The sequence below is a fragment of the Lampetra planeri genome, chromosome 21, assembly GCF_965212315.1.
Source record: "Lampetra planeri chromosome 21, kcLamPlan1.2.h2, whole genome shotgun sequence".
NCBI classification, from domain to species: domain Eukaryota; kingdom Metazoa; phylum Chordata; class Hyperoartia; order Petromyzontiformes; family Petromyzontidae; genus Lampetra; species Lampetra planeri.
In genome coordinates this window covers 1,249,808-1,261,918 of record NC_136127.1, presented here as the reverse complement: position 1 = coordinate 1,261,918, position 12,111 = coordinate 1,249,808, and the positions used below count along the sequence as shown (strand labels likewise).

Sequence of the window (12,111 nt, the reverse complement as noted above, 5' to 3'; positions counted from 1 at the left end):
TGAGTTTGTATTTGTGCTTGTGCACCACTGCCAACACAGTATCAGCGAACAACAATGTGTTTCCCTTGCAACATGTCAACTATGAACGCGACTCATTCCGCTTGGGCCGAGCCAGTTTATGGAGTCACACTTCTACCATCTGTGTAAAGGGTTCTTTTCTAACTTGATTTTAAGCTTTCGTGACTGCAGGAATTACTCTTTGGTTCTTTCGGTAAAGTCACGTAGAAAGAAAATAAATTAAATAATAGAATACGACGTTTCGATTGCAACACAAGCAACCGTCATCAGGTGTGAATGCAAACTCGGAGAGAGACACATATATAGAGAGACACATACACAGAGAGAGAGAGAGACACAGAGAGACACAGACATGGAAAGAGACAACCACACAGAGAGAGAGACACACATAGAGACACAGAGAGACACAACGCAGAGAGAGGCACACACAAAGACACACAGAGAAACAACGCCTGTGTGATGAGGTATTATATAGGGAGAGAGGGGGAGGCAGAAAAATTAGCATGTCAATGAGAGCGGCAGGGGGAGAGAAATTGGAAGCTTGAGAAAACAAACCTAGTAAACTTAGAAATGTAATGCAATTCAACACAGAGTCGGCTAACACAACAGTTAACACTTTACCTGGCTGATTACGTGCGTGTGTGTCTCTCTGTGTGTCTCTCTCACTCTCTGTGTCTCTCTCTCTGTGAAGGTGTCTCTCTCTCTCTCTGTGTCTGTGTCTCTCTCCGAGCTTGCATTCACACCTGATGAGGGTTGCTTGTGTTGCAATCGAAACGTCGTATTCTATAATTAATTTTATTTTATTTCGACGTGACTTTACCGAAAAAACCAAAGAGTAGAATTATTTTATTTATTTTATTTATACATTTTAAATCAAAGGAACTAAATAAAAACACCAATCATTTCAGGCTAACCATTTTGAAAGTCTGTAATTCTTTTTTATTAAGCGTAACCAGCGGCCGGAAAGTTGTGAATATACAAGTGAGAAACCTATTTGTCCTTTATGTACGTATGTTGAACTTCTCTCGCACCAGATGTAGCCAACCGTGCTCATTGGAGGTGCAGGGGCGAGGGAAGGACAACAAACTAAACGTAAAAAAGCATTCCTGTAGCACAAGTTCACTTTCCTTTTCCCCTCTGTAGATCCGTCATAGTATAGGAACAGAAACTGTTCTGAAAAGTGCCGGTGTTTGTGTTTAGCGGAGCCGTCCCTCGGGTTCAGCGAATTGGGGCAACTGGCCAGGGTCCCATGCTTTGGGGGGCCCCCCGCGCTTCAACGTCTTGGTTTCAGACGTAGTAATACTTCCGGTTTAGTTTGAAGGCTTCAGCAGGGGGGCCCACAAGGTGGGATTTGACTCGGGCCCCGCACTGCCACCCCATTATGGACGGCCCTGATGATGATTAGTGTTATGAGAAGAGCCGGCGTGGCATAGCGTCGTGCACTGGCGTATGCAGACCGCAACGCGTAACTTGCGTGAAAACAAATCTTTGTAGTCTGAGGCAATGGATGCAAGCAAGGTCTAAAGGCCTGGGGGCACAGAAAAGCTGAGAGGCATGACGATTGCGGCCCAAGTCCCTGGCCTCGTCCACCCCCCTTGGGGAGACGGCGAGCTACCCGGAGACATCGGTAGCAATGCACGGATTTTATTTATTGGTGAACGCAGTTGCTGAACACTGGCCCCCGCCCACCCGCCCGCCCACCGAGGGCCCAAAATGCCAAGCAACCAGCAACACAAAGCACCATCAAAGAATTGTATAGATAACAGCTCATATGTCTCTTGAATTGGGAAAAGTTCTAAGAGCTTGGCATAGGGAAGAGACGATGGGAGAGGATTCCCGAGCGGAGGGGGCCCGGTGTGGCTCTGGGCAGCTCTGCTCATGGGCTGTGTAGGGGCCTTGTAGTGGACAACTCAGATGACACCGAGGGACTTAGGGGCTTAAGCGTTTTTTCAGAACTACACGCAGACTAACATGTTAATTAAGTGAATGACAACACTTAAATTCGTCTCAGAAATTGCATTGCACACAATACAGGGCATTTTAGTTACATCGCTTCCGCTCACGGTGACTTTGTGAGTTGTGACAATTCACGTGAAAAACATAGTCAATATTTCAAGTTCATGCAATACGTTTTGAGGAAGAGATATTGCGGCGGGCACGAGGTCAGGAAATTAAACGTGTGTGTGCATGTGTATAACGGTGAAGAGAAAAGTCACGAGAGATGGTTTTACCTCTCAGGGACTTGCAGCTTATGATCTCCAGGTGCCCATCAAGCCTCTCTGCAGCCTGCTTGCAGATGGCCCTCGCCAGGGCTGTCTTGCCAGAGCCCTGGAAGTTTGATCGGCATTAAACATACGTGCTATGATAGGCCGTGATCACGTTTACCATGTCCACATCTCAAATACTTGTAAGCAAAAGTAACTCTGACAAAAATAATGTTTTAATCGCATCACAATGCACAGAGGGTCAATCTTGCAGTGTGGCCCAGAAGGCGGAGAACCCCTCTTGAAACATCACCTGAAACATTACCCACGGATACTTTTGGACAAACCAAGGGTGTTGTCTCTAAACTGCTCTCCCTGCTTCAACAGCTGGTAGGTGCAGCTATCGACTGGAATCGCTGAGAAGATCGTCGCGAGTGAAAATTGGGAGAAAAAAACATAACGTGGAAATTGTCAAAAGCTTTAATGCAGTGGAGCACAGCGATAAGTCACCAAGGCTGATGAGTGTGGCCAGTCTGTTACCGCTCTACCGGTTAGAATACCCAGATGGAGACCTTGTGATGCTCTGCATTGTGTCCATCTCCAGTCTCTCAAATGATCTGGGTATGCAGTGTTACACAGAGGATCTGGAAGCGATCAACTGTCTGGTGTTTGTTCACAAACTTAGGAGGCTGCAAAAAGCCATAAGAAGTCAGCCTCCACGTTGCGTTCCACGCCTCGCTCGAGTCGCTCTCCACTCCAGCAGTCCGGGCAACACTGAGAGCTTGTCCCTGGCTGGGACTCCCCAGGGGGTGGAGCTACAGCACAGAGGGGTGGAGCTACAGAGCAGGGGGTGGAGCTACAAGACAGGGGGTGGAGCCAAACAGAATCAGTGGAGACTGATACTAATGTAATGCGAGCGTAAACGGGGTTCGCTGCTGGGCTTTGGCCCAATCATACGGCCCGGGGTATTGGGGGGCGGAGCCCAGTATGGGGGGCAAATGGGAGGGCCCGTCGTTCACCTCGGGTCCAATCAGAAGCGAGGTGAACGGGGGTGGAGCCAACAGGGCGCTATGGGAAGGCTGGATCTGACGGTCCGGAAGGGGAGGAGTCAGGATCACGTGGTGAAGGGGATATAGGTGGGAGCCCGGAAGGGCTCCGGGTCAGTTTCTGGAGTGAAGAAGCTGAACCACGTTGGGTGGCCGGAGGGGATCCGCGCCATCAGCCACGTGGCTGGAGGAGCTTCGGCACACCGTCGGCCAGCGGCGTGCGGAGTGGGGGAGCGGAAGAACTGATGAGGGAGCGCGTACGGGGCGCGCGCGAGGAGACGCTGGTCTGCTGTCAGGACCAGCGGGGTGCGAGCAAGAAGCTAAATAAAAGAGCAACGGAGACCAGCAGTGTGTGACGAAGTCTTTTATTACACTAATGTAGAGATGTAGTGGGTGACATCACGTCACGCGCGCCCTCTGAGAGAGTGGCGTCGCGGGACGTGACGTCAGGCGGGCCGTGGAGGACGGTGACATCATGCCCCCAGGGGGGTATTTAAAGGGGGACCCGGGATGTAACCGGGGTTGGTCAGGGGTAGGAGTGGGGACTCGGGTAGTTGGTCCTCACACGAGGCTAGGGGAGGCTACTCCGCCCGATCGGCCGAGGTTGGGGGTAGTCCTGGGCCGGGGCAGGGTGGAGAGCCGGGTTAGCCGGGGTGTAGGGATCTGAGTACCCTGTCTCCTGGGGAGTTATTGGCTAGGGGGGTGCTGGTTCGGCGTGAGCCTTATCAACCTAGCGTAAGCCCTTATCAACCTGGCGTAAGCCCTTATCAACCTGGCGTAAGCCCTTAACAACCTGGCGTGAGCCCTTAAATAAACGTGACGTGAGCCCCTAACAGCAACCTGCCTCGGAGTCGTGAATTGCACCACAACACTAAAATAAACTATTTGTATTTTACGAGGTAAGCCCCACTGAGCTATACTGCTCTTTTCAGAAGCGACCTGGTCAGTTATGATAGATCAACGAAGTGGCTTATCATGTGGAAATATTTTGAAGCCAAATACTCTAAATGCATGTTGATGCTAAATGTAGATGGAAAAACTGGAGGACCCAGTGAAAAATTAACGTGACCACGGGGAGAACACGCAAACTCCAAATATAAAGGCATCAGAAGATCCCCGTATAGCCTGAACAGACTTTTGGGGAACGGAATGTTCGCGAGCACCTGTCAAGTCCAGCACGGCACATGAGAAAAGTCCACACAACCACGGGGAGAACACCAAACTCCAAATATACAGCAGGCGTCAGGGTCGGGATCGAACTCACGACCCCCTGTATACCAGACAAGGTATTTAACATCTCGCCACCGTGATACCTGCAGATGAATGCCAACTCCGAGCGAACACTTCGATCAGGGAAATAACTTTTTCAGCACCTCCGATTACCGTGGTTGGCTAACGTAAGCTGCGAAAGAAGTTCAACATACACACATATATACACGTACATATCATTCTTCCAGACGATTCTAACAAACACGCTCGTTACGTGAGAAACGAACGTCGGGGGGAAAACGTGGCCGGCGATTACCTTGGGGCCCGTGATGAGGAGCCCACCATTGTGAAGTCCCCACGGAGCCCCCAGGCAGCTGAAGAGGTGGCCCCACCCGAGGCTCTGCAGCACGTGTAGCTCGCCCCGTCTCCCCGCCTGCTCAACGCCGCTACGCAGCACACATGCACGCACACAACCGCACCGTAAGCGCGCATCAGAAAAAAACCAGCATGCTCGTCAATAGCACCCATGGCCCTACAATAAAACTAAACCATAAAAAAAATACTTTTTCATTTCTACCAGGTAAGGCCCACTCATCTGTATGGCTCTCTTTTCAGAAGCTTCCAGGCTGCCGTAAATGATAGTATTTGATAGGCCAAATACTCTTAAATGAACGTTTGTAAGTGTGGAGGGAAAAAAACGGAAAGACCTGGAGAAAAATCCATACAACAGGAAGAGAGAACATGCAAACTACAAATATACAGCTGGCATCGTCAGGGTCGGGATCGAACCCACAACCGCCTGTATAATAGGCAAGGTGGTTAACAGCTCTTAGCCACCGTTGCGCCCTTGGAAACGTCCACATTGGGGACGTTTGGGGCGAGGGTCCTTTTCTTCATAGCCGTAAAAAATTACCACCCCTTGGCTGGTGGGCGAAAGGAAAGACATAAATTTATCTCGTTCATTCGTAGCAATGGTGCGAAGTACGTTATAAGGAGTGGCGCAAGCGGATTCAGGAGTTGTTTGGCTTTGATAAGGCTTCGGCATTCAGAGGTGGGAGAGGGGGAAGCAATGCACCCAACAGGCGCTTGGGATGATAATGATGCCAAAGAGTGGGTTTTAAAATTAAATGTGGACCATCTAAAAAAATTACAGCCAAGCGCGAGGTTATCCTGCTTTGCACAGCAGTGGTAGGCATCGATTAAAAAAATTGCCTTCGCTTACAATGCACGCATCAAAAAGTGTGCAGGAATCAATTATTTAATCTTTTGAAAATTAGAAACGAAGGTTGCATTCAGGGTAACGGAGTGAACAAAACTGCACAAAAGAGACGAGAAAAACTACCAACAAAACAAACATGACAACATGGTGTGGATACTTGAGTCAAACAATGGTCATGAGTTACGAGGGGGTGGGTGAATTGCCACAGCCTAACGGCTACACGCCACGTGAGATACGTGGGGACATGCTAGGCCAGGAACGTCCACCCACCGCAGAGATTCAGCGATGAAATGTAAAGATTAATTTATAATTGGCAGAAAACTCCTTCATATACAGAGGACCGCAGAGCTTAGGGTGGGAAATTGGCACCAACTGATGCTAAGCTAAGATGGACATGACAAGGGATAATAATAGAGTAGAACCTCTCTCAACGAAGGTCATTGGTTCCATGAAACTGGTCATAACATTAAATGGAACACGGTTAATCAATGCATTAATTCATATTTACTGTGCCTCTACAACAGCCCGTCGTTTACAGGGGAATGGTCGGTAAGCAGACACATTGGACTCTATGGAGGCAACTACACCACTATACACTGCACATTGGGGTCTATGGAGGCCCGTCGTTAAGCGATTAGTTGTTAACAGGAGTGGTTGTTAAGAGGGGTTCTACTTTTCGATTTAAAGCTTTCGTGACTGCAGGGATTCATCTTCTTGGTTCTTTCGGTAAAGTCACATAGAAGGGAAGTAATAAAATAATAAAAATAAAACATAATAAAATAATTCTCACGACGTTTCGGCCACAACGCAAGCAGCCGTCCTCAGGTGAAGAATGAAACACCACCAAGCTTGGAGCGTATATTTAAGCTGGGTTGGAGGGGGGGAGGTGGGAAGAAGAGCGCCTAGACAAAATTATTTGCATATCAAGAGAAATTTAGCATATGGAAAATGCGTAGGAGGGGGGCGGGGGGGTTTCAAATTAATCAAAGAACTACTCAACGATGGCAGCTATACAAAAAAAAAAGAGACCCCACCAACAGCCTCGTCTCTAAAACCAAGCAAATCATTTCTGATTCAACCGCATTAATTGATCAGACCAAACAGTTCTCGTTGAAACCTTCTGCAGCCAGGCCACCAAGATTATACGGCTTGCCAAAGATACATAAAGAAGATACACCTCTTCGTCCCCTTGTCTCTACTATCAACTCCCCCACCTATAAATTGGCTCGTTTTTTGTCTGAAATCCTACGGCCTTTCACTGGAAAAAACACCTCTGCGGTACTAAACTCTACTGACCTGGTATCGACAATCAAGGGGATTGCCCTATCCCCAGACGACCTGCTTGTCAGTTTTTATGTGGTTTCCTTATTCACCAAAGTTCCTGTACCTGACACCATCGCAATCATTGAAGACTTGGTTCATCAAGGACTGAATGCTGGGGTACCCCCCCTGGTGAGACATTGCTTAACCAATACATACTTCACCTGGAATGGAACTTTCTACAAGCAAACTGAAGGCACCCCAATGGGCCCCCCCCTATCTCTGGTTGTAGCCAACATCTTCATGGAGAAATTTGAGACAGACGCCATCCAGACTGCCACTCTACGCCCGACCTTATGGAAGAGGTACATAGACGACACTTTTGTCATCTGGCCACATGGCCGGCCTGCTCTAGACCAATTTCTCGACCACATCAATTCCATACACCCAGCCATCAGATTCACCATGGAAGTCGAAAAAGATGGCAAGCTACCCTTTTTGGATGTCCTAATTAAAAGGAGACCTGATGGTTCAATGAGCCACACTGTCTACAGGAAAGCCACCCATACGGATGCTTACCTAAAACCGGATTCCCAGCACCATCCATCCCAGAAGAATTCCCTCATCAAGACTCTATACCATAGAGCCCAATGCATCTCCGACCAGGAACACATTGCCAGTGAACTCAAACATGTACGTCAAGCTCTTAAGGCTAATGGTTACTCCGACTACACAATCCGCAAAGCCATCACTCCAACCATCAAGAAGGATCCTGTTGAGGAGCCTTTCAAGACCATCACCTTACCCTACATTGCTGGGGTCACAAAAAAGATCTCCAAAATCCTGATTAAACACAAGATCCAGGTCCGATTCAAAACAGTACATAAAATCCGTGATCTGGTCCCGTCTGTAAAAGATGTGGTTCCAGACATACAGTACCCTGGCATCTACAAACTAAGTTGCTTCTGTGGTAGCAGTTACATTGGAGAAACCAAACGACATGTCTCGGACCGCATCCACACGGTAGGACAAAAACCTCAGCCGTGGCAGATCACTGTTACAACTCAGTGGGCTCACATGACATTGACTTCTCCAAGACAGAGGTTCTCTGCAAGCCATCTGGCTATCATGAGAGATTCGTTCATGAGGCGATCCACATATACAAACACAGAGACAATTTCAACCGAGAAGATGGATTCTGGCTTAGCAATCATTGGAAGGACGTAATAAACCATTTCGGATCTTAACTGATTGTGTTCACGTTTACGGTGACTTTCAGACCGCGTTCCACTCACTGGCATTGTATTCTCCGCAGGGAATGGATTCTTTGCTCCGCTGCAAGTTTCCCCCCACAACTCACCCATTGACACGACGGTCAATGGTACAGTGTATAATAACAAATAGTATAACATTCATATGCTTAATACAATGTGCAAATTAATATATAGTATCGTAATTGTATAGTAAACATATAGCAGTGTGATACACATTAGGGTGGGTAGAATAATACATAGTGTTATATTAAAATGTATAAGGTATAGGGTGGTTTATAGCAATACAGTATATAATTTAATGTTGGGTTTGTCTATGGCAGTATATAGTACGGTGTAGACTCGTGTGATGTAAGAGAATAAAGTTTAGATGGAAGCATATTATATAATTTTTACGACGTCGAATTGTAATGTATTACTTACTGTTAGTAACTCAGCTTATTGTAGAGTATAGTAAGTATACTGATGATGCTATGTAGTTTATACTTTAGTTGTTTATGTAGTTTATACTTTAGTTTTCTACGTGGTTGTTTAGTAACTGCAGCTACATACTATTAACATTCCTTTCCTTTGTTAATGCTACCCCCCTTCCCCCTCCCTTTGATGCTGCTAATCCTGCATAATGCACGGGCATAATATTAATTTGAAACCCCCCCGCCCACCTCCTACGCATTTTCCATATGCTAAATTCCTCTTGATATGCAAATTATTTTGTCTAGGCGCTCTTCTTCCCACCTCCCCCCCTCCAACCCAGCTTAAATATACGCTCCAAGCTTGGTGGTGTTTCATTCTTCACCTGAGGACGGCTGCTTAAGTTGTGGCCGCACCGTCGTGAGAATTATTTTATAATGTTTTATTTTTATTATTTTATTACTTCCCTTCTACGTGACTTTACCGAAAGAACTAAGAAGATAGGTTCTACTGTAATAATAAAGATACCAAAGCTAATGTGCATGCATGACGACACTTAGGTAATGTTAATTGAAATGGTTTTCACGTTTATATTCAACAAAAAATTTACCCTAAACGCTCCAGCGGAATGAAAGGGAGTTGGTGGTCTAAGTCTTCGGTTTGCTTGCAGATAACCCAGCCCTTCTCACTTGGACACAGGGTAACCTGTGAAGCACACACCAAGCGAATCATTAAACTCAGTCAGCATTCACAGTAAATAAATCCATTAAAACAGTAATTATGATCAGCCTTCATTATGCTATCGAATTGAATTACATTACAGTAAAACCCTTCGAAGCTGGACTCGGGTAAGCCAGAATTCAGGATAAGCCAGACGGGATACCTGAAAATAACAAAAAACTAAATAACAAAGAACAAAACAAAAACCCTGACCCGTGGTACACCGCGCTCACACGTAAATTAAGCACCGCACGGTGAAGCCCGGCATGTTCATCATGTGTAGGGATGAGACGGCGCTTGTCAACACGAGGATATTGTCGATGCTATTCCTGGCCATTTTAAAAATTACAAAAAACTCAAAACATTGCATCAATAGCAAATAGGCAACTGTTCCCCCAGATACCCCTCGAACTTACAGACATGCCCTTCTGGGACTGCCCTGATATTAAACAAGTTATTTTTTTCGGGACGATCGGTCGCTACTTTAATCACATTCTTCACAACACGAACATCTCGCCCTTCCCGGAAACATCCCTACTGGGGCTGAAACCTCAAGGTCTACCCAGGGAGGCAAAGATATTATTACAAATTCGGTAGACTCTCGATTATCCGCGCTAATGATGGGAGAGGGCGGCCGAGGATAATTAAAAATTGCGGATAATCCAAAGATATCCATTTTACGTGCATCTCTATGCTAAAAAACACTAATATAGGTATAAATAAGAACGAATACTAACGATTGACTGATTGAAGCGTGCTCAGAGATAACACTTTCCTGCTCCTGCGCAAAAGACTCGGCCCACTAAGTGGACAGCAGCAGAGCCATGCCAATCAACATCAATCAAACTCCACTTCACTGTTGTAAAGATATGCAACTGTACTGTAGAGGCGATCACGTGTATTTCGGATAAACTGGAACACATATTGTTTGTTTCAAGAACGTGACTTGTAGTAAACATTTCCAAGAATTACCATGTGTAACGACTCCGGACTCGAGCTATAAAGGTTTCCTGTATTGCACGTAATGTAGCTTAGGAAGACGTCGTCATGAGATAATGCCGACGTGGAGGTTGTATGACCAAGCAGACAGCGACGACATGAAGACAGCGACGATGGCCCGAGTCCCTCTCGACAGCCTCGAACTTCCCTTCTTGCCCTGCTTTTATCCTCGTGAATTCCCTCGGGGAACTTCCCCAGCCGTCTATTTTGGACACTGGAGAATTTCCCAACCAAGGATCTTGGGCTAAGGGAAATTCCATGAGTTATTCATTCATGTCAAAGCTTCAAGTGCGCAGTTAATCCGCAAATCAAATCAACCGCATGCGGATAATCAAGTCTACTGCATTTGTTGTTAAGGCAAAACGCACCATTATAGACAACTGGGAAGAGCATGCCCACCCCCTCATTACTGCAGGTATTGGTTAATAAATTGTCGAAAATAGCCACTCTAGAACATCCAAGCGCAAGAAATTAAGGGGCAGGGAGGGAAGCATATTACCAAAACTTGGAACCCTTGACGGCTTCTCCTCCAGTGGCCACTGATTTGTAAAATCGTTCATTCGGCATTCACGGCACCCCCACCCCTACCCTTCACCCCCCACCCCTCTCCCTTCCCTCTCCACCCACATGGTCCTTCCCCTAGAGGCGTTATCCGAGTCAAGGAAGTTAACACCAGGGATGTAGAGTCTATTGAAACACATAAGACGGGTTCAACATAAATATATCCGTCGGTGATCATTGTTGTGCTTATTGTGTCGATACCGGTGTTAACTCCACAACTGTGCCCTCTGTGTGCACCTTCATCGTTTGTTCAGGATACTTTGAGGGAAAAAAGGGGCCTTCTTTATAGCACACGTGCTATTATGTGTTTGTTTGTCGAGTATATCTTTTTTTTTGTCAAGGCCAGTGTGACTGACGAAAGTGCTGCGGTTTTTATTTTATTTGTGCACCACTGTCACTGCAACATCACCGTTTGAATGGTTGTTCTATAGGTTTGGGAACACCGATACGGGAGCATAGAAGCACAATCCAACACATTACGCTGCACTTCCTTCTGCCGCCCACAATGTGGGCGGCAGAAGGATGCGAATTGGATATAACGCGATTGAGGGAACGTAAATGCATCACGCGAGTATGTATAGGAAGTCGTACGGCTGCCTTGGCGAGGCATCATACAAGGCATTGGGATGCTGCTGGATGCTGCTGGATGCATCTAGATGCTACCCACGCGTTACCACGGACTGTGCTTTGCCCTATGTTATATATTATTTATTATCACGCGATGTTTGATGTTTCCATAACACGATGTTCTTCAGTAACGCAACTACGATAGCGCGTTATAGGAGAACAGACCATATTGCCTCCTGACACAACGCCACGTGTCCTCATTAACAGCTTTGGTAACAGACTCGAGCACACAGAGGGCTATTCCCCACGGGTGCGATCAGGTCAGTGATTAATAAGATGGACCAGGCGCGTAGTAACCCTGAAGGGACGACTTTCCACCACGTAAAAATACTGCACGTACTTCAACTGAGAAGCCTTATTATTCGTTTTTTATTACTCCAGGGCACTTCGGAGTGTGTGTGTGAGCGGTAGTGCACCAATCAGCTGTTTCTGTCCCATTGGTGAGCTCCTCCTGCAGGCGAGGTTGCGTTGGCCGCGTCGTGTAGCAAGCGTGCCCAGGCACCGCATGGCCAAGCAGCTTCTGTGTTGCTCATAGAAGGGGCTAAACGGGCACGGCAGCGGATAGA

At 46.9% G+C, this 12,111-nt stretch overlaps 1 protein-coding gene across 2 annotated transcripts in view; it reads right to left on the bottom strand.

Annotated features, from left to right (window-relative positions):
• Positions 1-12,111, bottom strand: part of PEX1 (peroxisomal biogenesis factor 1) — a 54,595-nt gene that overhangs the window by 25,453 nt on the left and 17,031 nt on the right. For both annotated transcript variants that reach the window (XM_078603701.1, XM_078603702.1), the window contains exons 9-11: positions 9,249-9,343; positions 4,794-4,923; positions 2,250-2,346 (exon numbers count right to left, since the gene is read on the bottom strand). In XM_078603701.1, the coding sequence (XP_078459827.1) occupies positions 2,250-2,346; positions 4,794-4,923; positions 9,249-9,343 (322 nt within the window). The remainder of the gene's footprint in view (positions 1-2,249; positions 2,347-4,793; positions 4,924-9,248; positions 9,344-12,111) is intronic.